At 40.6% G+C, this 25,179-nt stretch overlaps 3 protein-coding genes across 3 annotated transcripts in view; all 3 read right to left on the bottom strand.

Annotated features, from left to right (window-relative positions):
• The window catches only part of LOC311001345 (RING finger protein 175-like), a 100,421-nt gene that overhangs the window by 40,771 nt on the left and 34,471 nt on the right, over window positions 1-25,179 (bottom strand). The gene's annotated exons all lie outside the window — the stretch shown is intronic.
• LOC311001463 (cyclic nucleotide-gated channel rod photoreceptor subunit alpha-like) lies at window positions 1,431-9,040 on the bottom strand (the record flags this gene model as incomplete). Its single annotated transcript, XM_083992551.1, has 6 exons — window positions 1,431-1,600; window positions 2,195-2,307; window positions 5,824-5,942; window positions 6,473-6,625; window positions 8,717-8,842; window positions 8,942-9,040. The coding sequence occupies 6 exons, from the start codon at window positions 9,038-9,040 to the stop codon at window positions 1,431-1,433; spliced, it is 780 nt and encodes a 259-aa protein (XP_083848677.1).
• Window positions 19,352-23,843, bottom strand: LOC311001462 (serine protease FAM111A-like; the record flags this gene model as incomplete). The annotated part of the gene is made up of 5 exons (XM_083992550.1): window positions 23,812-23,843; window positions 22,436-22,498; window positions 22,198-22,254; window positions 21,226-21,273; window positions 19,352-21,133 (listed from the first exon to the last, which is right to left on the bottom strand). The coding sequence occupies exons 2-5, from the start codon at window positions 22,490-22,492 to the stop codon at window positions 19,352-19,354; spliced, it is 1,944 nt and encodes a 647-aa protein (XP_083848676.1). The 5' UTR covers window positions 22,493-22,498; window positions 23,812-23,843.

The following is a 25,179-nucleotide window of genomic DNA, read 5'->3' as shown; positions in this document are numbered from 1 at the left end:
AAAAGAGGGTGGAGTTCCCGAAAATTCGGGAGACAGAAATCCAGTTAATAGCACGGTTGGCCAGACTAGAAGTCAGCAGCGCTTTTGCGAGGCTTGACGTCACTAGTGTGGGCGCGACCAGGCTACCAAGGTTCAGAGTTCAAGGAGGCATCTCCTTCACTTTTCAAACCAGCTTAAACCAGCTGAAACCAATCAGAACAAACTCAGCCTCATGCACCAACTGAAACCAACAGAAACTTATCCAACCTGACCCCCCCATTGGACAAAATTTTGAAGCAAACACCAGAAATACACAAATATTTGTTCTGAGGCTGAAGAACGTTACTTTTTTGTACATTCAAATTAGGGCCAATAGCATGAATTTTTGGAAATATTGTAGAGAAATTTCTGGGGAAAAAAGTAATACAATTTCTCCAAATACATTTAAACATTTCTAGAAAGTGGTAAAAAATTCTCAAAAAAAAAAAGTAAAAAAAAAGTGGTAAGATTTATGAAGAATAAAATAAATAAACAAGTTAAGATTTTTCTTGAAAGAAAAGTGGTAAAATTTCTCGAAAAAAAAAACGTTTTTAAAAAATTCTAGGAAAAATTGTAAAATTTGTAAAAAATAAAAATAAAAAAATAAAAAAGTTAAAATTTGTTAAAAAAAAAAAAGTTGAAAAATTCAGCAAAAAGTGGTAAATGTCTAAAAAAAAGAGAGAAATTCTAGAAAAAAACGGTAAAATGTATATATAAAAAAGAAAAATTCTAGAAAAAAATGTAAAATTTCTTTAAAAAGAAAGAAAAGAAAAACAGTTGAAAAATTCTAGAAGAAATGGTACAATTCCTGAAATGTTTTTTTTGAAAAATTATACAAAAAAGTGGGAATATTTCACCCCCTTGAACCAAAGACCGCTGGGACCCCATTTTGAGAACCCCTGCTGTAGTGAGTTGATGTTGTCAAGGGGGTGGATCGGACTACACGCAGGCGTAGCTCACAGTCGGCCATATGAGGACGGGCAACTTGCTCTGACTCTGGCTGCAGTTACAGTGCAGTAGATGGTGATCCAGTCATCTGCACTAGAAAAACGATTCATAACTCTGTGAAAAATAAATCAATATGTAGCTATTACTTTAACTATTTGCATAATGTCACTATAATGTTACTTTTACAAAAAAAATACATTATTAAAATTATCCGTGATTCTAAATATGATGCATCATAACCGCATAGACGTTCATAAAAATCAAACCGTTTTGAAATCGGACAAAAACTGAGCAAGTTATGGTCATTATAGCAGAACATGCACCATAGGCTTAATGCTCTGAGGGAGAGAGTTGCCCGTCCCAAGATGGCCGCCGTACTGGCTACGCTTTGTCATTGGGAAACAGCTGCGGGTGAGTCATCTAGTTCTTATATATATCTATGGATGTTGTGCTGAGCAGGTTCATCATGGCTGTACCTCCAGGTCGAGGATCTGCCGTCCCTTCTCCTCCAGCAGAGCCTTGGCGTCGGGGTATTCCTTCAGCGCCTCCATCAGGTCGTCCTTGGAAAGACAGAAGAGGTCGGAGTAGCCGATGCTCCTGATGTTCGCCGTCCTCCTGTTTCCTGCCTTACTGCCTGTTGACAATGGACAGCAACGGTATAAGGAAGCAATGTTGTGCTGTCGTCAGTTTGTTAGATTTTGCTGTTTTGTTTTTGAAACAATCCACCTCACATGTGATTAAATCTTCCTGCCTATGTTTAACCCACTAGAAACTCCTGCCCCACCAGAGATTTTATTTAACCTATATTTATTCAGGAATGATCCATTGAGATTAAAAAATCTCTTTTTCAAGTTTGCCAACTGCAAACTTCTCTAGTTGTAGCGACCACAGCATAGACAGTAGAAAAAATCGATTCACATAAATATCGCAATATCTTTTTTGACAATTTTTAAATAGATTTTTTTTTTTTCAAAAATCCTTTTTTTTTTCTTCAAAAATCCATGTGCATTTGTTTGCCTTTTTTACATACAGAGAGTACAGGTTTTCGTCCCAGCCCTAATAGACAGCCAGATAATACTTCTGTCTTTGTATCCACGAGCCAACCGCCATCAAAAAAGCCATTCATAGCCACAAACAATGCTCAGAACAAAGGTTATTATAGTTTTATAATAACCATGCGGGTTAAACTTACACCGGAGTATCCCTTTAAGAAGCGCTGTCTGCTTACCTTTGATAGCCAGGATACTGATCTCGCCAAAGTAGCTTCCGTCGCTCAGGACGACAAACTGCGTGATGCCGTCGTCGGCCACGACGGCGAGTTTTCCCTCCTTGATGATGTACAGATGTTACTGGTTCAAAATTGCGGGTTTTTTCCTGCACTGCAGGATCGCGTGATCGCGTGACTTTTCACCACAACTGTTTTCCTCTAGGTGGCAGCACCGTACTAAATACTGCTCAGACGTTTTGGGGACAATGATGACAGCCTGATAGCCGCGATTAGGAGTGGCGCTGTTCATGATACAGAATACAAGAGGATGAAAGGAGAACTAGCTGCAGACAGTAAATAATATAGTAGCCTCGTTTTTCAATGACAAAATGTAACGACGGCAGCTACAGTAGACTATAGCCCACGTCTCACTCTCTTTTTTCGGTCATCTGTCTCGTCATCTCCAAAATGTGTTTTTAAAATGAGCCAACTACAGTACTGTGCAGTAGTGCCGCAGATTTCTCACTCCGCACCTTGTTTGAGAGTGCAGCTGGATGATTTCTTGTGAATGAACGGGTCTGTGTCACTTTGGGGCTGGGCGATAAAACATAGGATAAATAACTTTCCCTCGATAGAAGACGCGGCCGATACAAAGTCGTTTCATTCATCCATTTTTTGACAGACAACACAAACAGCCAGTGATAATGAGAGTGGTGACACCGTCAGCCATGCAGCCGGCCTGGACTTTTTATTTTTAATTATGAAGGATCATCTGCGCAAGGCAAAGATGATAGCATCAACAAAACACGGCGGAACACACGCGGCTGTATGGGACAGGCTTTTATTTAATTCAGAACAAACCGCTTAGCAAAAATGGAAAATATAGTCTATAATAATTAATTGATCTGTTGTTTGGCCACTGTTTGAAAATAACCCGAATTATGAGCAAATAATCTGATCCAGAGCAGCATTCATAATCAGACTTCTTCTAAATAAACCTAAACATTCATTCTTTTTTCTCTTCTTCTTCACAGGAGAAAATGAGGTGCGCTGCGCTCACGGACGCGTTGATGTTTTGTGATTTATCTGCTGCCTTGACTCTGCCCTTTATACATGTGCGTTCAGATTAACAATAAGACAAGCCATGGTTGAGTTTATTGAGTTAATAATCAGCATCTTAGTACCTCTGATCCGGAGCGATAGTGTTATGAAAATCGCTACAGTTGAACTGGTCTGGTTTTTAGCTGCTCAATCTCATTGTTTCAAAGAAAAGGGATTGATTTTTATAACGAAATGAAACGAAAACAATATTATATTGATACATTGTTGTAAAAAAAATCCAAAAGAAACGAAAATGAACTAAAGAAAATAACTTTCACACACACACATTAAAACAGTGCGATTGGTTGAAAGCTGATCATTAGCCATGTGCTTATTTGCTGATTGGCCGAAACCAAGAACAAAGCCGCGTGAATGGCCAATCGCCATACGGCCGACATGTAAATCAGCTGTTTCGATGGGCGTTATATGAATAGAGATACATCTGTCATACTCAGACTTCTTCTAAATAAACCGCTCTAAATAACTTCTTCTTCTAAATAACCCTAAACCGCTCTGAGGCGAAACCAACTAACAGGGAGGAGTTGGAAGCAGCGATCCAGACATTTTGGATGGAGAAGCTGACCATCAGCGTCTGTAATAAGTACATCGATCATCTGGACAGTGTCATTGAGAAAGTTATAGAACTGAAGGGAGGAGCGACTGGCATGTGACCGTAATCGATATCCTGTCCTGGGGATGCTGTTTGTGTGCCTGCTGGTGACTGTAGCCTAATATAAAGCTGCTGTATATTTTAAATAAAGCTAGAGAAAAAAAATCTGGCATGAGTCAGTTCTTTGTTCTAAAGTTGTGGGAAATATACTAGAGACAAAAGAAGGGACACGCACATTAGGGCAGGTGACGTTATGTAAACAAACATTTTTATCATGTGATCAACAACTCACATGTCTATTCTCTTAGTTACATAGGCTATAATTTAACACATATGTTGGATGATCGCGCTGTTTTATAACTTTAAACGTATGTTGTTATTTGTCTCAAACGTCCCACCTATGCGGGTCGTTTGAGACACAGAGGAGGGGCGGTTGAAACAGCATGTTTTAAACAGAAACTACTGACATTAGGCTACTCCCGTTATGAAGCTTATCTGTGGAACGTGCGCTGCTCAGAGACTGGGCAGAACGGTCCCACTTGCTTTCTCCCCGGCTACGTTGGTGGAGATCTCCCACACAGTAAAAGATTTAGGCAACACATTCTTCCAGCTGGCTGTTTTTCTTCCAGTTACAGAAAGTAGCCTATGTGCAAAGTACCACATTAACATCTCTATTCATATAACGCCCATCGAAACAGCTGATTTACATGTCGGCCGTATGGCGATTGGCCATTCACGCGGCTTTGTTCTTGGTTTCGGCCAATCAGCTTATAAGCACATTATCAGCTTTCAACCAATCGCACTGTTTTAATGTGTGTGTGAAAGTTATTTTCTTTAGTTCATTTTCGTTTCTTTTGGATTTTTTTTACAACAATGTATCAATATAATATTGTTTTCGTTTCATTTCGTTATAAAAATCAATCCCTTTTCTTTGAAACAATGAGATTGAGCAGCTAAAAACCAGACCAGTTCAACTGTAGCGATTTTCATAACACTATCGCTCCGGATCAGAGGTACTAAGATGCTGATTATTAACTCAATAAACTCAACCATGGCTTGTTTTATTGTTAATCTGAACGCACATGTATAAAGGGCAGAGTCAAGGCAGCAGATAAATCACAAAACATCAACGCGTCCGTGAGCGCAGCGCACCTCATTTTCTCCTGTGAAGAAGAAGAGAAAAAAGAATGAATGTTTAGGTTTATTTAGAAGAAGTCTGATTATGACTGCTGCTCTGGATCAGATTATTTGCTCATAATTCGGGTTATTTTCAAACAGTGGCCAAACAACAGATCAATTAATTATTATAGACTATATTTTCCATTTTTGCTAAGCGGTTTGTTCTGAATTAAATAAAATCAGCAAACCTGGCGTGCTCAACTCAAGGTATGAACGGGTGAATCGGGTGCCAGTCCAAAAAAATTCAAAGTCAAAAAACGCTGAGGACGGCTGATTGCCGAAACGCGTCCGTTTCTCGCTGCCGAGCAGTTTTTATGAATTAAAAAGTGTTTAACTTAAAGTGAGTGCTGAATTAAATAAAAGCATGTCCCATACAGCCGCGTGTGTTACGACGTGTTTTGTTGATGCTATCATCTTTGCCTTGCGCAGATGATCCTTCATAATTTGTGATACATAATCATCAAGTCATAAAGCAAGACAGGCTTTATCATATTACAATAAAATGTGATTTAGGCAGGGTATACAGTAGTTAGTTCTAGTTTAATAGCCTAGAGTTTAAGCTGTGGATTACTGCACAGATCACTGAGTCATCCGCCTGTCGTCCTCCGTTCTCACAGATGCCACCTGGCGGTTGTTTTGGCACATTGAGGCTTTTCATTAAAACCTCTTGTCTCGCCAAAGAAAAAAAATGCCTGAGTCTTGTGCCGTCTCGCGTGGACCACGCGTGAAGTCCGCAATTTTGAACCAGTAACATCTGTACATCTCTCTGCCGATGTCGCCCTTCTTACAGATGTAGTCTCCTGGACTGTAGACCTGAGGCTGCAGCTTCAGCACCAGCTCCACCAGCAGGCCGGCCTCGCAGTCCGCGAAGATACGAACCTGCAGGACGACGAGGACGACGACAGAGAACACAACACCTATAATGTGTAAACTGCAGAATGAATCTATATGCTGAATGTATATACAATATGATATGAAGTGTAAGTTGATGTGAAATAATGTATACATATATAATATGTAGATATGGATGCAATTTGGTTTAGTATGTGATGACTTACTAACAAAAAAATGGATAAAGCACAGTAACAAAGTGGAAATGCTCACTCTGATTTTGTTTTATTAGGTGAGGCATATTGCTCACTTGTTTTTTGTATTTTCTTTGTTTTTAATTTTTCTACTTCTACTTGTACCCAAGTATTTTTTTACACATGTATCTGTACTTCTACTTAAGTACAGAATATGAGTACTTTTGCCACCTCTGATATTTGATACTGTTGGACCCCAGGAAGAATAGCTGTGGCTTTGCCGCAGCTAATGGGGATCCGTATAATAAACAAACAAACCGACACCTGGTCTGAGCTGGTTCTTAAATACAGAGTGGTGGCCCGACGGAGTGTGAGAGTGCAGACCTTCTTCAGCGTGTCCAGGTGGACGTTGATGGCGATCTCAGCTCGCAGCTTGTCGGGCAGGTACTTCAACACCTCGCGCTCGTCCACCGCCTTCTTGTTGGTCCACAGGAAGTCAAACCACTTGATGACTCGCTTCTCCAGGTCCTTTGTCACCTGGACGTGGTAAAGAGAGGTGGGGGAGGGGTTAAAGGTCAGAGGATTTGGTATTTAGAGACTTTTCATTAGGGGTGTGAGACGAGACGAGACGAGACGAGATTTTAAGAAAACTACAATGACAAAATATATGACTGGACCAACAGACTTTTATTTAACCGAGTTGCACAAGCATTTTGAAATGTTTTATTATAACTCTTTACATGCATGATGTAAGCATGAACTTTTTAACTTCTTCTTCTTCTTCTTCTTCTTCCACAAATTGAAACAATTTAAAGTTAAAAGTTAAAATAAAATAAATAAAATAAAATATTTATTTCTTTTTTTCAAGTGCAAACAATATTATGTGCAGTGTTTCCTCTCGTTTTTTTTTAAGTAGTGGCAGCGACCCAAACTACATAAGTAAGTGGTTCTCAAATGGCGCATTTCCACTAGCACGGCTCGGCTCGATACGGCTCGGCTCGGTTTGGTTGTGTTTCCATTACAACTGAGTATCACTAGTGCCGCCGTGACGTCATTTACACGGCGCCGAGCAACGCTCTAAACTCTGTAAATATATAACTTTAGCAACATTTGAATCGTTTTCAGGCGAGAAAGTAGTCGTTTAGATCCCCAACGTGTTGAAAATCTGACAAAATACCAGCTGTTTACAATTTTGTTTCGACGAAGTCGGCGTTACTAAAGCTAGCCGTAGTGATCAACACACTTCTGGTTATTTTCACAAAATAAAATACCCGCTGCCTTTTATCATAAGGAAAGCCATTACGATAGAATTGGTGCTTTTACTTTGAAAACAGGAAGTGAACCTACCCTCGCTGTAGCTAGCTTTAAACCGCCGTTTTGACTGCTCTCGTCCCGTTAACGGCATTTAACCGTTCAATATGCCTTACCGGAGAGTCTTGCCAGCTCTGAGATCGGCCTGGTTCATTGTAAAACATTTATTTATTGATGTAAATGTGGTGTTTTCTGTGCGTTCAGACCCCAAGGCGGTGCTGCTCTTCTTTCTAACCACAAACAAACTGCTGCTAGAGTTTAACCAGCCGGTGGTAAACCTCTAAAAGCCATCGGGTAAGTTAATTAGCGGTCGTTTTCTCCTCGGGGTGACGATGGTAGGCTGGCCGGCAGAGCACGTCAGGAGCCGGGCTGCTGCCTCTGTGATGTCGCGGTCGCTGCTCGGACCTGGAGCTTCACTTCTCCGAAAAACATCGGGGCAAACTTCTAAACAGCCGTCGTTTGGATAAACTAACCGCACATGGGGATCTAAACAGTTACTTTCTCGCATGAAAAAATATTAAAACTTAATAAAGTCACGTAATAACAGAGCCAGTCTCAATATTAGAAATTCTCTGGTAATAACAGGCTTCAGCAGGAACATTTCTGTTGTCGGTCGGTTATGACGCTTCCAGTGACGACGCTCATCGGCCAATCAGTGGAAGGCAGTCGGCTGACGTCACGTTTTAGTAACGCTTCGGCCCGCTTGGAACCAGGGCTGAGGTGATACCAAAAGTGTACCTGGTTGCAGGTACTGTGTGCTAGTGGAAACACGCAAATAGCGCGCCGAGCCGTGCCGAGCCGAGCCGAGCCGAGCCGTGCTAGTGGAAATGCGCCAAAAGTCCTTGTGAGGGTTCAAGGGGGTCCAGAACTTTTACTTGAAATTCTACCTCTTTTTTTCCTGGAATTTTTTACACTTTTTTTCTAGAAATTTTCAAAAAAAAAAAAAATTTGAGAAAATGTACCACTTTTTTCAAGATTTAAAAAAAAAAAACTTTTTGAGTAATTGTATCACTTTTTTCTAGAAATTTTTAAACTTTTTGGGGGGGGGAGAAAATTTGCCACTTTTTTCTAGAATTGAAAAAAAAATCCCCAAATGTTAAACTTTTTTGGAGAATATTCACCAGTTTTAGCAGGTTTTCCTAGAAATGTTTCACTTTTTTGTTTTAAATTCACCACTTTTGGACATACATTGACAAAGAAAGTAATGTTGTTCAGTCTCAGAACAAATATTTCAGTATTTCTAGTGTTTCTCGTTTGTTTCAAAATTTTGTCCAATGGGGGTAAAAAGTTTTAGAACCACTTAAATAACTAACTTACCTTTCGGAAGCTTATGTACTGTTTGATGGCGTCAATTCGAGCCTGGAAGTCGGCTCTGGCTGCGTTCATGTTGGTGATCATTGAGCAGACGTTACCGACGATGGTGGCAAAGATCAACACACCCACCTGGACAATAGAATAAAATAAAACATGAGAATCTGAACATTTCTTGGCTTGTGAGCGATCCTGTTGTTATACGTAGTTTGACTAATTAGAGACACTCACCAGAAAGTCAGTGACGACAAAGATGTACTCAGAGTTCTCCACAGGTGGCGGCGTTTCTCCGATGGTGGTGAGCGTCAGCGTGGACCAGTACAAACACATGAACACACAAACACTCATGAGCTGGAAGAGACTGAGTGCAAGAGTCTGGATGGGTCCAGATGCTGTGATAGGACCAAGGTCGTGGTCGTGACCAGAACCAAGACTGGAACTGAAACTGGGATCAGAACCAAGACTGAAACCCAGAACCACAACCAGAACCAGAACCGGTACCGGGACCGGAAATAGAACTAGAAACAGTACCGGGACTAGAACTGGTTCCACAATTGGAACCAGAATTGGAACCACAATTGGAACCAGAACCAGGAACAGTAACCGGGATTGAGACCGGGAATCAGGACTGGAATCGGAACCGGAACTGGAGCTGCGGCCGATCTGGGGTCACGATAAAGCGAGGGACCGGTCTGGGGCCTTTAGTTCTTCTTCTTTTTGACTTTAGAAGTTGTGCAGACAGCTTCCTGTTAGTGGGTTTCACAATAAGCTGAATTTGTCTGTTTTTTTTTAGAACGTCAATATCACATGATTCACATGGTATCAAGGGTACGTTATGTCACGGTGCTCGGAAGTCACTGCAGAACGCCCACTGAGTGGTAAAAACCACGAGTGGCAGAGTCGCAAGTCTGACATATCTAACTCCTAACAGAACTGCAAAACATCTTGAGGATACGTCTGACTTTGGTCGCGTTACATTCAAGAACCTGTTGTTTTCAATGACGGAAAGTAAATTCACTCAACCGGTCATTTTTTTTCGATCGATCAGCTGTGTTTACGGTTTCAGGTGTCATAGTTCTGATGGTTAGACGGATGAATTAGTCTCTAACACATCCTACAGTTTGACATGTCAGAGTTTTTCAGTATAGAAGCAACTCAGGTTTAAGTGTCAGGCCGAAGAGTAACAGCTGTAATCGGTGTGTGTTACAGGATTGAATAAAACATACAACGTAAACAATGTGACCGTATACATGTACTGAAGGAGGAGGCAGAGACCAGTGGTTAATTTTGGTTTCTGTTTAAATCTCATGACTGATTGAATAAATTAATTTTGAAATGATTTAGTGATTTCTGTCAACATGTCAGTGTCCGTGGACCAGATGATTTTGGGTTCTGGTACGGATCATTGTCGAGTCCTTCTGACCTCAGTTTGTTGTGATACTAGTACATGTTTTACCCGGTTTCTTCGCCACATTGAGGGGTTCTGCCACTCTGTACGAACACAGTGACGTAAACCCATACCCTCTTATAGTCTAATTAGCATTAGTCCAACAGATGAGGTTGTTTTCTGGATTTGTAGCACATTTTATTTTGTGTGTGTGTTTTGCTGTGAGTTGACCCCTCAGGGCTACCGTAGATATCTGTCAGATCAGATTCCTGTAGAGCAACTTTGAACCTATAGAAACCTTGTGATGTTTGCCTGCAGATACAGTTGTAAACACATTAATGTACAATGTGGGGACCCGGTTTACCACTGACGAACAGGCAGGTGAATGAGCTGAACTGAACAGGTAACAAAAGGTGGGTGTGCAGGGAAACCTAGGTGATTTCAACGTGTAGTCATGTGTAACGGATGTGCACTCACTCCACCCATAAAACACGTGCTAACCAACTTGCCAAGCGGTTGTCAACCTCTTGGCGAAGAGGTTAGCATCGTCGCCTCCGGTGCGGGAGGTCGTGGGATCGAACCCCACCTAGGGCAGGCCGTGAGAAACACAATGCAGAGGGCCAGATCGACATCGGCTACAGTGGTGCCGTGACCCGGATGCCCTGGGTGGAGTGAGTTCAGCGGGGGTGAGTGTAACGGATGTGCACTCACTCCACCCATAAAAGACGTGCTAACCAACTTGCCAAGCAGTTGTCAACCTCTTGGCGAAGAGGTTAGCATCGTCGCCTCCGGTGCGGGAGGTCGTGGGATCGAACCCCACCAAGGGCAGGCCGTGAGAAACACAACGCAGAGGGCCAGATCGACATCGGCTACACATGCATAGAACACACTGATATTTAACACAACAACATTATCATCATTAACCGGAAATACTAACACACTGACAATTATTTAGAAGAGTTATTCAATTTACAACAATCAAGGTAAACATAAAACCATCCCCCCAAAAAATAAAAAATGGTTTCGAGAGAGAGTTAAATGGTCTTATTCATAATGATGTCCTAATATTTCATATAAAAATTAAAGGTACATTGTGTAAGAATTACTCCCATCTAGCGTTGCAGTTGTATATCGCAAGCAACTCAATCGTATTTTTCATGCTGCATTCACGTGGAATCGATTAGATGGCAGACGGACGACGGCTGCTGCACGTAACGGCATAAACAAGCCTCTATGTCAACAAGTGGTCCGTCAGCACGAGGCAAAACAATACACATGACAATATGTTGTCATGGCGATGTCGTGTTGTTTTACCGGCTTTCTCTTGACTTCTGTGACTAAAATGACATCTGGTTTGTTAGCGACGGCCGTCTGCCCGACTGCAGGTGAATGCAGCATCAGTGTAACGCTCCATTCCTCCTCACTGCGTTACCGCGGTGACTTTTCACAGACGCCACCTCGACCTGAGCCGACAGCTCCGGTGTCTCCGCTGAGTTTCCGTGGTTTCCTACCGTCACGCTGCCACTGAATGTAAAAACATGGAGACACCACATGGCAGCCAGCACCGAGCTTACCCGCTCCATGGAGATATGAATGATATGAACGGCTCATTCAGAGCTGAAAGGAACACTTCAGGTTGTTGATGGGGGGATTACTGGTTAATGAAAAACAGACTGAAGAACCAAATAATCGATTTTCCTGAATAGATAACAGGAGAAGTTACACAATGTCCCTTTAAACAATAAAAAAAACATAAAAGAGAAAGAGGTAAAAAAAAAAAAAAAAAGTATTAATAAATGAGACATCAAGAAATAAGATAAAACAGGAAACACAATCCAAGACCTGGCCGTTGCTGCTTTCTCAGGTGTGGCACAGGGCATAAGCAAAATACCCATTAAGCTTCCAACATCTTTTATGAACCTTAACCCTTTGCCTGGTCCTAATTCAAGACACTAATATGTGTAGCTAGATATGTTTCATATTGCCCTATGCTTCTGATTTATACCCAATCTCCATTGGCTCCTCAGCATCTCGCTCTCCATTATCCCTTCCAGATATTTGTTTTCTTTTGCTTCCTCCTTAACTCTTCTGAACAGCTCCTCTTTTCCAGTTTCTTTCAGATTTCTTACAAATTTTCTAAATATAGTGAGCAGAGGATGGGCGTAGTCTATCACAAAATAGTTTTTCTGTAGTAATTCATAGTTATATCCTGCGCTGTGCAAACCAAAAACTCGGCAATGGCCATCAAACACTGGGGAACCAGAGGAGCCGTGAGACATGAAAGTTTTGTAGGTAACTACTTTTTCTGCCAGAGTGCCACCAGTCAGTATGTCTTCAATTTGTTGATCTGTGATTTCTTGAATGATGGAGTGGGCAGTGTATAGATGGTCTTTGTGCTGACGTAAATGATCGTTGATTGCCTGTACCCTGTCCTTTTTTTCAATTATATATGTAGAATCCAATTTTTTCACTCCTCCTCCTGGGTGACCAATGATAAAAGCTTGACCGGACTGAGGCACTGGACCAAAATTCTTCAGGAGCCCTGGTGGTACCTCTATTTTTGTGTCTTCATCGATGGAGTGGCTCTCAGGGTTGAGCTCCAGTATGGCATAGTCTTCCTCCTCATTTAAGTCAATTAATGTTTCCTCACAGGTGAAGTAATAGACATTTGTGAGAGACTGAGGATCATCATAATTGAATAGAGCCACTACATCTACCTGCATTGTTTTTTCATCAACGTGACCATTCAATACATGTGCATTTGTCAGGATGAAGTTATCAAACAGCACAAAGCCTGTTCCAGCAGCATGATTATCAACATAGATTTCACAAACTGACTCGCCCAGTTTCATCAGATTCTTGACTTTGTAAACATCATTATAAAAAATGTCCTTCTTCTCTGTCACTTCTTCCTCGTAAGAATCAGCACACAACGTTTCTTCCATCCATTTTTTCTGAGAATATGTGGTCTTAGCCAGCGAGGTGTAAGGAGTTGACTGAGCTATCAGCACTTTGGGTAAAAGCTTTGCAAACTCAGACTCAGTTGGATTTGTTGCCCGCCCTTGTTTTCCTTTAGCATACAAGTCTGAATAGGCATCATTACAGTCAGCTAGCTCACACCTGTCACTAGGAGAGTCACATACAATGGGATCAGCTGCCCTCTCTGTCTGGGTAAGACCTTGACAGACAATCTGTGTACAATCTGTAACCATGGCAATGTTGCAAATATGATCACCTTGCCCAGCAACTTGGCCAAGTCCACCCGGCAGGAGGAGGATTAATAACAGCCATCTTTTAACTTGTGGCTTTTCACCTCTTTTTGAGAGGTTGGAGGAGATGCCATTCTGCTCCTGGACACATGCATCCATTCTTCTCTCCTTTAAAAATCCAAAAGATGTTGTGATTGCCAGCAGCCCCTGGAACACACACAGTATGAACTCTTTACTTCACAAGTATCTACCATACTATCATGATATAGAGTGTGTCGACAGGTCACTATTCACACTAAGATATGGTAGTTTCATTTCATTGATGTCATAACAAGAAGATAACAGTCTTGTTGTAGATTCGGGCAGAAACACATGACTCACTATGGAATCCCAGCGAACAGGTTCGAGCTTCCACAGACCGAATTCTGGAAAAGACATTTACCTGCTCTCTGCTGTCGGTTTAAATTCAATAACTGTAACAGAGACAGCATTCATGAAGAAATTCATACAAATACTCTTTGAAATCACGTCTAAATCAAGTTTCCCTGCAGTTACGCACCTGATCCCAGTTCCCTCATCAGCTGGGCCCTTATTTGTTTCAGCTGTTATTTCTGTCTCACATCCACCTTCATCTTATTCACGTGCCTGTGCCTGAGAGCCTGTTTACATACATTAAAAGCTTCTGCCAGTCTGTGTTTGGGTCCAAATTTCCTGTCTTGCTACCACATGACCTGACAGCTGATTCCTCAACCCTCACCCACATTTAGTTTCAGAACTGAACTGAGATTCAGATAAAAAAAGTTAGAGATATAACATGTGATTTCAAACAAAACCTAAGTTGTTTACTGTTGCCACAATCAGTCTCACAACCACTTCTCTTTTCCACACCCTTTTCTCATCTTTTCTTTTGACTTTACTCAGTATAACATAGCAGCACTCTCCTGCTTTATCTCCTCTTCTTTTTCCTTTATTTGACTTTGTTCACTCCTCTGTTGTCTATATGTCTTAACTCATTTCTTTAACTGCTCTTTATTTACTTTATTTGTTTATTTGGGTGGGACAGTGCACATTAATGAACATATAAAAACATGTAAATGTGCCGGATTATAGCAGCAGTGCTAATTTCCATCCGGAGTCCCAAAACATAAAAACAGTACAGTGACAGAAAAACTCTTGTCTTGCCTTTTGTGCTCAATATTAAACTTCATCACAGGATCAAGATGGCCAGCTCTCTGCCCACTTCCTCATTTAAAAGTCAGAAGTGATTGAAATCCAGCAAGAAAAAAGATTTTAGTTGCACATCAAAACATTCTTTGTGACAGTCTCACATGTTCTCACTTTGGAAATACAAAATAAAGAAGAATATCAAACAATTTCAACTTGCAGCTGTTGGTCAGATACTTGACCACTAGGGGGGGCAGTTTATTTGTCATCTATGCTACAGGTGGTTGTGTATCTGAGGCAACAGTCAACAACTTCAGTCTTTGTTTGAAATCACATGGTTTCTTCTATTTCTGAGGTACCGGTACCTCAACACGTTGACAACACATATGACATATGGGCCAGTTTTGGCAAATTGTTTAACTTATCATTGTTGTCATGGGAGCTGTTGACAAACAATATAAAAACACTAGTAAATGAATCTATCGAGTGAATAATTATAGCCTATATTGTCCTAGTGGTCTTCCATCATTTTTTGTATTAATAACATCACGTGATATAAAAAGGTGAATATCAATCAGGAGAGCACAGCAGAACCGCTCTAGGTTTTAATTGAAATTTTTTCACCACAGCAAAGCTTCAATACTCATTGATCTCAGCAGTGATTGTCACATCTGAACATCTAGAGCAGATAAATCCACCTGCAGGTAACAACGACAGCAGAGGTGAAAATGAAGCTCTGACTGCTGACTCATTTTCCGGTGACTCGGCATACTGAAATGGAACCGGTTCAACATTTGTAAGAATCGAAAGGATTTCTGACTTTCAGAGACTCCCCATGATTACATCAGTGAATGAGAAAACAGTTTTGGTTTCTTTTTGACTTACGGAGAGTCTCCACCCTCTCCCAGTCTCACCTGCCAGGTAGTGAATTCTCAACAGCAGTGAGCAGGATGACACATTATTTAGATTAATATTATTTCGATTGATTTTTATTCAGGGAAACAGTGAGGCTCTTGGGTTCTCACTCAATCATAAACCTGACCTGCATTTCAGACCTACGGCACATGGTAGCAACACAGCACAGTTGGACCCAAACACAAACACACAGGGAGGTTGGATGTTCAAGTAAAGAAGCTTTTAATGTTCATAAACAGATTCACAGGGAGAGGAACAGGCAGGTGAACAAGCTCAACAGGTAACAAAAGATGGATGTGCAGAAACTTAGGTGATTTCAAAGTGTAGTCATGTATAAAAAAGATCTAGAACACACTGAAATTTAACAAGATCCAGTGAGGAACCAACTCATTAACCGAAAATACTGACAATTATTTGTAACTGTAACTTAATTTACAACAATCATCCTGTTGAAAAATCCAAATGTTTGTTTGGTATTCTTGGAATAAACAATACAAATATCACACATCACAATGATTGTATTTATAATATTGCTCAAACGCGATCCCCTCTCCTCCCCCCTACAGTTCTTCAACAGTTCACCTTTCCTTCAATCCTCACAATTCCTCTGTTGAAGAATAGTCATCAGAGAACTTGTGACCATCACGATATTTAGTTGGAGGAGCGATCAACTCTAACCATATGTTTCCGCTTGCTTCCTTCTCAACTCTACTCAACAGTTTATAATTTCCATTTGCCTTAAGTTTGGTTACAAACTGTTTATATATAGTAAGTAGAGGTTTGGCGCATCCCATGATAATGTTGTCTCCGGAGTTATACTGAAATATATAACTATGCAACCCGAAAATTCGGCCAAAGGCGTCAAACACTGGGGAACCAGAGGAGCCAGGACGCATGGAGGAGGTTTTGTAGGTCACTACGTTATCAGCCAGACCTCCATCAGGCAGTATGTGCTCAATTCCTTGATCTGTGATTTTTTTAATGATGGAGTGGACAGTGAACAGATCATCTTTATACTGACGTAAATGATCATTGATGGCCTGTACCCTGTCCTTTTTGTTAATTCTATATGTGGGATCCAATTTTTTCACTCCTCCTCCTGGGTGACCAATGATACAAGTGTTACCATACTGAGGCATTGGACCAAAATTCTTCAGGAGCCCTGGTGGGACCTCTATTTTTGTGTTTTTATTGATAAAGTTGAAGCTCTCAGGGTTGAGCTCCAGTACGGCGTAATCTTCCTTCTCATCAAAGTCAATTAATGTTTTTTTACAACCAAAGTAATAGACATTTGTGAGGGACTCAGGATCATCATAGTTGAATAGAGCCCACACATTAACATCCACCTGCATTGTTTCTTCATCAACGTGACCTTTTATTAAATGTGCATTAGTCAGGATGAAGTTATCAAACAGCACAAAGCCTGTTCCATAACGAACACCCTCAACAGTGACTTTACAAACCGACTCACCGAGTTTCAGCAGATTCTTGACTTTGTAAACATCACTATAAAAACTTTGGAAGTGTCCAAAATCGTCCTTCCTCTCTGTCACTTCTTCCTCATAAGGATCAGCACAAAATGTTTCTTCCATCAATTTTCTCTGAGAATCTGTGGTCTTAGCCAGCGAATTGTAAGGAGTTGACTGAGCTATCAGCACTTTGGGTAAAAGCTTTGCAAACTCAGACTCAGTGGGATTTGTTGCCCTCCCTTGTTTTCCTTTAGCATACAAGTCTGAATAGGCATCATTACAGTCAGCTAGCTCACATCTGTCACTAGGAGAGTCAAATACAATGTGATCAACTGTCCTTTCTGTCTGGGTAAGACCTTGACGGACATGTTGGTCAGTCCTGCCTGAAGTGTCCTTCTCCTGTTGTCTCACTATGGTGTCATTTCCTTCCGTCATTTTCATTATCACTTCATTTGGAAAGTTCTGCAAAGAGCATCTTTGGGCGTGTGGTGTACAATCTGTAACTGTGGCAATGTTGCGAATATGATCACCTTGCCCAGCTGCTTGGCCAAGTCCACCCAGCAGGAGGAGGAAGAAGAACCATCTTTTAATTTGCTGTGGCTTTTCACCTTCTGAGAGACAGCCAGTCTGCTCCATTCTTTTCTGCTTTCAAACCAGCACCTGGAACATACAAATTAGCTCTCAACTACTCAAGTATCTACAGTACCGTAATATCACCCATGATATAATACCAAAATTGGCTTAAGCCAAGTATTATACAAGAACCTGTTGATAGCATGGGCAGTATGGTATGGTAGTTTCATTTTTACTATAATTCTATGTTGCATCACAATGTGCTGTTTGTTATCATAGCAAGATAACGGTCTTGTTTTAAGATGCTGGTAGGGAAGATTGACTCACTGTGGAATCCCGGCAAACAGGTTCAAGCTGCCAAAGACCGAATTCTCGGAAACAAGTTCACCAGCTCTCTGCTTTGGGCTTACATATAACTGTAACAGACGGAGACAATTTTCATTATTGAGCAACTGAAAAAGAAATCAATTAGTGAAATTGGTTACGAAGCTGGTGTGTTAGGGTTGTTTTGCTGAACATAACCACATAAATTCCACATACAGTATAAAAAGCCACATAATTATGACAACATATTGATAGTGTAAGGAAAGCACCTGGGTGTCTTACCTTGGATGAAGTTGGAGAAACATATTCTAACTTTCAGTTCAGGTGTTTATAAAGCAGTTGTTCCTCCCACTCAAACGCTGCTATTGAAACGTCCAATAGAAATACAGAGTGACGACTTTGACAATGATGTCAGTGCCTCATTTGGAGATATCGTATGAATGCCCTGTTATGTCCAACAAGTCCATCAACATTTTTCGAACAATTAGTACCAAATATATCACTCAAAAGTAAAGTTTACACTATTTTCTTTTATTGATATGGTTGTTTTGAATAGACACTTGAAATACAGAGACTGTTTGTCAGATTATTGTATTAAGGCATGTAACAAACTATTCTGCTTCAGTTGCACTAGAAAGTAAAGAATATGTAGTATAGTGACATGATATGAGAAGATACACCTTATCAGCTTTTTAAAATCACATGTTTTTCTGAACAGAGTTGAAGTGACAGTGTAGAGGTTTGTTTAAAATAAATGACAAAGCTGCATTTTTCCCATATAAAGACAAATAAAGTGGCTTCCAGAAACAAATTACTTAGTAGTTAATAATGTTAAAATGATATTGAAAAAAACAAAGACATAAGAGACAGAGAAATAAAAATCATTTAAAATAAGACATCAACATATAAAACAGAAAAAACAATACAAGACCTGGCCTCAGGTGTGATTCGGTAAAGGAGGAAAAGGCCCAGGCAGGCTTCCCACACCCCTTTGTCTGGTCCTAATTTGAGACTCTTGTTTCCTTCAGGTCCAATCAAATCAAAGTTGTAATCAAAGTTACAGATTTTGGTTAGCATGTTATAAGATAGTCTGCTTCAGTTGCACGAGAAAGTGGGGAATATAGTATAGTAACATGATGAGAAGATCAACCTTAACAGCATTTTAAAATCACCCGTTTTTCTAAACAGAGTTAAACTGACAGTGTATACAGACATTTCATTGAAATGAATGACAGAGCTGTATTTTTCCCATAAAGGCAAGGAGACAACACATAAAACAAAACAAACAAAAAGCACTTGAAATTGTTTTTTTTAGAGACAAATGACTTAGATGTTAAAATGTTATCTAAAAAACAAAAACAAAAGAGACATAGAAATAAAAATCATTGCATCATTTCCAAGTTACAAATATTGGTTATTTAAGTCATAATGATCCTTGAGTTTGTTTGTTTTACCACCTGTGTTCTTCCTGTCTGCCCAGAGCTGATGTTGGTCAGAAAATCTAGGTCTAATCAATAAAGACACTGTTCCAAAAAACTTAAAGAACTAAAATAGTATACAGCCAGATATGTACTTGTAACTTCCTGGAGAAGCTTCTAATTTATACCCCATCTGTTTCCATTGGCTCCTCAGCATCTGCTCGCTCAGCTTCCATTACCTCTTTCAGGTACTCATTTTCCTTTGCTTCCTTCTCAACTCTACTGAACAGCTCCTTGTTTCCATTTTCCTTCAGATTGCTCACAAATTTTCTAAAAATAGTGAGCAGAGGATGGGCATACTCTATAACATGATTTTTTTTCTGTCGAAACTCGTAGGTATATCCTGCGCTGTGCAAACCAAAAACTCGGCCATGGGCATCAAACACTGGGGAACCAGAGGAGCCGTGATACATGAAAGTGTGATAGGTCACTACTTTTTCTGCATCATTCTGATCCATCATTATTCTTTCAATGCCTTGAGCTTTGAGCATTTGAATGATTGACTGGATGATCAAGACACTGTCTTTGTGTGGATGTAAATGATCATTAACAGCCTGTTCCCTCATCCCTTTCTCAATGATACATGTAGGATCGGTCTTTTTCACGCCTCCCTCTGGGTGACCAATGATACAGGCTTCACCATCCTGAGGCACTGGACCAAAGTTCTTTAAGAGTCCTGGTGGTACCTTGATTTTCTTTGTGTTTGTGCCTTGTTTGGGGTTCTCACCCTCAGGGTCAAGCTCCAGTATGGCATAATCCAGTTCAGAGTTGAAGTCAATTAATGTTTTCTTACAGCTGAACTGGTTGAAGTTTGTGTGAGGCTCTGGGTCATCATAATTAAATAGAGCCCACACGTTTACATCCACCTGACACTTTTCTTCATCCAAGTGATTGTCAAATAAATGTTTGTTTGTTAGGATGAAGTTACCAAACAGCACAAAGCCAGTTCCCTGACGAACACCCTCAACAAGGACTTTACAAACTGACTCACCCATTTTGTACAGATTCTTCATTCTGTGAACTTCACTAAAGGATTGTTGGATCTTTCCAAAATTTTCCTTCCTCAGGGTGAGTTCGTCTTCAAAAGAATCACCGGGGAATCTTTCCTCCATCCATTTTTTCAGATCTGGAAACTGTTCGCGCAGTCTCTCATAAATCTCTTTAGTGTTGTCAATGCTTGACTCTTGACTTCTTTTGACTGCTTTTTCGACAGTGATTCCACTCTGCTTCACTACATCTATGACTGACTTTGTCTTCTGTCTGCTCTGTAGATTATTTGATGCATCTTTGTTTTCCTGCTGTTTCTCATCACTTTTTCTCTTGTTCAATGGAAGACAGATCTTGAATGACTTCAGATCTAAGTTGTCAACCCTTTGTGTACAGACAGTACAAACATTTGGATTCTCATTGTCAGACAAACTGAATTTGTCGAGGTCATCGATAAAGCGACCGTCTCTTTTCAGAGCTTCTTCAATTGTCATGCCCTTCTCTCCATAAACACAAAGGGTCTTGTACTGTTTGACAGCACTGCTTCTAAAAAGCTCCTTAGATTTGGTGTGCACACCTCCCTCCTTATCAATGAAGAAGACTGCATATTTCTCTTTTGGATGTATTATTTTGTTTTCTTGGTCTTGTACGTCTTCGATCTTTTCTTGTTTACATGATAGGATCAGACAAACATCATCACTGAGACAAGTACAAGGGAAATGTGTCGCAATAATAGACACCTTATCCTCTTTACCCATCTGAATTACAATGTTTTCATCAGCACATTTAATCTTCTCCTTGTACATTTCAGTTGATTTTATCGCCTCCAGCACTGTGCAAGGTTGATGGCAGTCAACAGTGTATTCTTTACGGTCAGAACGATTGAATTTCAATGTGAAACGGTGCAAATGTCCACCCTGCAGAAAAACAGTGACAAAGTAAACATCATATGCCCTTCTTGTGAAAATAAAGCCTATTCTGTACATGTAGTATATTGTGGTCTACTCACGTCAAAACCATTCTCCACCTTCACTTTCCCTTGACAGCCTGTAAACACCTTCAAAAAAAGAAACATTAACTGTTAAAGGTATAGTTCAGGTATAATTCAAATTTCCCAAATGATCTACTCACCCTCATGTCGACTAAGGGCTGGGAGAAGTTATCTGTGGCTTCTCGGAGTTACGGGGAGTTACGGGGGGGTCCGCGCAGCAGCATTTGTCCATATAATGGTTGTGAATGGATACCACTTTTCTTCGTCCAAAAAGACACACCAAAACACATCCAAATACCTCCATAGTGCTCGTCTGTAATGTCCCTCTTGTATTGAAGCCCTGACATGAGAAATTGTTCCTGTGTGAGTGCAAATCACGCGAGATTTGCACTGACACAGGAAGAGCAGTGAACTGAGACACTGGGAGCTTCCGCTACAAACAAGCTTAAAATATAAACTTATTTAATTTTTTTCGGAACAATTTCTCATGTCGGGGCTTCAATACAAGAGGGACATTACAGACGAGCAGTATGGAGGTATTTGGATGTTTTTTGGTGTGTCTTTTTGGACGAAGAAAAGTGAGCCCCATTCTCAACCATTATATGGACAAATACTGCTGCGCGGACCCCCCCCGTAACTCAGAGAAGCCACAGAGGACTCTGAAACTTCTCCCAACCCTTAGTCGACATGAGGGTGAGTAAATAATGAGTGAAATTTTAATTCTGGGTGAACTATCCCTTTAATGTAAAATCATGCACCTCATTCATGAAATGCTCTAAGTAAGGACTTGTGGCAAAATGGTTTTGAGAGCAGATTATACTTTGTGCTTGTTCCATCTTACTTTGAAATAAGTGCCATCATCTATTTTATCCATACTTTTTCCTGGTAGCACAACTCTATTTTACATCATTACTGAGGTCACAGTGTGTGTTGGACAGCGTCGTATACAGTATAAAAAAAAATCCCATCACACAGAGGCAGAGAGCTCACCTGTGAGGCAGCAGCTCCACCTAGTGGTCTTCTACCTGTACTGCTGCCAGGATCCTCCTAAAAACAAGATGCATACACAAATCAACTGGGTATGTTGTGGCTAATTCTGCACAGAACCAACACCCACATTAGGGAGAGGTGGCTTTACTGTAACCAACATTAAGGATATACACAAGACACAGACATCATAGATAATAAATATTTGTCAAGTTTTAATTAGAGAACAACTGTTACTTACCTTTTTATTCTCAAAAAAGCTCCTGATATCCTTTGTCCTTGGTCTTTTGGAAGGCATTTTGACCTAATATTACAGAAGCAAAATTTGCCCTTGTTAGAATGACATGCTAAAGCAATGAACAGGAAGTGGCCATCTAAAACATTAACCTTGAAATTCAAAATGTAAAAACTAATTTTTATTGTCACTGTCACTGATTAGAAAGTGTTGCTATCAGCCACCTACAGTATATGCAGTAGATAGTTAGCATCTGCAATATGTTAACATTATTTTGTTTTCAACGTGACATAAAAGATGAGCTCTTCTCATGCCAGGGGAAATGTTGGTTGGTGAGAGATGACTCACCCGAGTAACCACTACAGTGAACTGATGGTTACTCCACCCTATCTGGCAACGAGCACTTGAGAGCGTTATGCCCTGGGGACTAAACAAGCACGGACTCAAACAAATGCACAATAAAAGATCAAAGTTCAGGATATAACCACATTTGCTTGCTATATAACAAACCAGGAAATGACTGACTGTCAGCATATTAAGGGTTGGCAACGATTAAGTCTTGAGGGAGAAAATCGAGCAGTTACCCTGTGTCAGCATTCTGCTTCCCGCTCAAATGCCGTTTACAATTGCGCCATTCAGAGATGGTTACACTTTTAACTTTTGCCTCTGCCACCGGTTCTTCTTGTCTTGCTGTCCTTTTTTTAATGTCCTTCCCTATTCCCCCCCCCCCCCCCCCCCCCCTCACCACTTTATTGCCTTTAATATCCTAATATCCCTTCAGCTCCCTCCAAAAACACAATAGATCAGTTAACTGCCAAACAGGAAGCAGACTTCAGCATCGGTCCCGCCAAAAACGAAAAAAAAAAAAAAACATTTCCTTACTAAAACTCAGTTTTGAGTGCTCACAACATTACAAACACAACACACAAAAAGTGTATCAGAAATTTCAGAGACCATCAAACTGTGTGACCACTAAGCACAATCTAACCTTAGACTGGGTAGTACAAGGGTGTGATTAGATCGTGCCTGCCTGCCTGCCTTCACTGTGGTCAGAGTGACAGAATGAGGGGGCAGAGCTTGTCAAAGCAGATTCAGTGAAAATAGAAGTGACAATAAAATAATCATAAAAAGCTTTTTCCTTCATTTTCATGGCCCAGGGCTGTTTGTGTCATTAAATCACGATTACACAACACTAAATGCTAACACAAAACATCAATCATTAGCTAACTAAAAGGTAGAAGTTGCATCATCCATTTCAGACTATTGACATAGCCTAGAAATAACGTAGGTAATCTTTACCTATGTTATTTCTATGTCAAGTCTAAAATGGATTATGTAACTTCTACCTTCTACCTCATGACTTAAATTAAGAGCGTTTTTACCTGTTAGTTGTGATTTGAAGTCTGCTCTTCTGGTCGATTCTCTCCTGTTCAGAGTTGGTGCAAGAGTGAAGTGGATTCAAAGTACCCGCCGTGGGGAAGGGGAATGACCAGGAAATTACGACACAATGCTGCGTTCATGACAACTCGGGAGTCGGAACTTCAACTAGGAAATTTCGGACATGCTACAGGTTAACTCGGAGGAGGAAAAAAATAATAGCCTAATAATAATAACAAAACATGGATGCCCGAAAGAAGTTTGGAATATTGTCGCTGTTTGCTGAACATATAGCCTATGCAGCAGCAATTTATGCTTATTTTGGAAGCAGATGAAGATGGACAACCAATTTTTTTGTTGGCATTAAGAATGAGGGTCGTCATGTTTCGTTGCTGTCACTGACGTCAAGTCGGAAAATCGCGGCTCTGAGATGATACACGAATTTCCGACCTATAATCAAGCAGTTTGACGCCGTTCAATTAACTTTTCACAACTCGGAGCTTGTTTGTCCCGAATTGTCTTGAACGCAGCAGGTACCAGAACAAATCTAGATGTTACGCCCGGCAAAGCATCCAGGGGGCGGCGTCTTACAGGGGAAAAAACAAAACATAGACGACCAATCAAGGATACAATGTTAGGAACCCCTATAGTTCAACTATTACCAAAATGATTAGTAAAAATAAACTCCATCTGAACTAGATTTAACAGTAAAATTCTCAGAGGGATGATTTAACTCCATAAACATTACCAAATGATTTATTTCATTGCTTGAATAATATGCAGTTGTATTGACAACAATTTACAAACTAACAAGAGTGACAAGCCACTTGAATGGGTGCAAAGATAAGGATAAACAATACAGTGGTGTTTTGCTTTGGCTGAGTGTTAGGTATGTTTTTGACATCATGTGACCATGCAAAGTTGTTGCATTGCTGTGATAAGACTTCCCACATCACTACCACGACTGAAGACGACCCTGAAGCTACAGCTTGTTCATAATCAGCAATGTTGGGTTCAAATATACTCCAGCCTTAAACATTTCTTCAGAACCACCAACTAACAACCTTAAAGGTGTACAGAAATGGCCGTTTGTCCTGTTTGTCGCGCCGAGTTGTCACGAGCTGCAACACGAGTTTACCCGAGTGAGGAAAACTAATTTGATTGGTCGTTATCGAGCGGGCGGGATATTCAAAGCTTGGGGCGAGACCGAGCTCCGTGTGTGTGTGTTGTCTCAGACGTTTGAATGACGGATGACGGATCCAATGTCAGTGGCTGGTGAATCGTGTACAGGCTGACGTATAATCCGTGCGCCTGCATTATCCAATGCGAAAAAAAAACTACACTAAAATACACACTTTCATCCCGGATTTACT

The sequence above is a fragment of the Trachurus trachurus genome (genome assembly GCF_905171665.1).
Source record: "Trachurus trachurus genome assembly, chromosome: 18".
Taxonomy (NCBI): domain Eukaryota; kingdom Metazoa; phylum Chordata; class Actinopteri; order Carangiformes; family Carangidae; genus Trachurus; species Trachurus trachurus.
The sequence above is the reverse complement of the archived record's forward strand: the minus strand, read 5'-3'. Positions and strand labels throughout refer to the sequence as shown.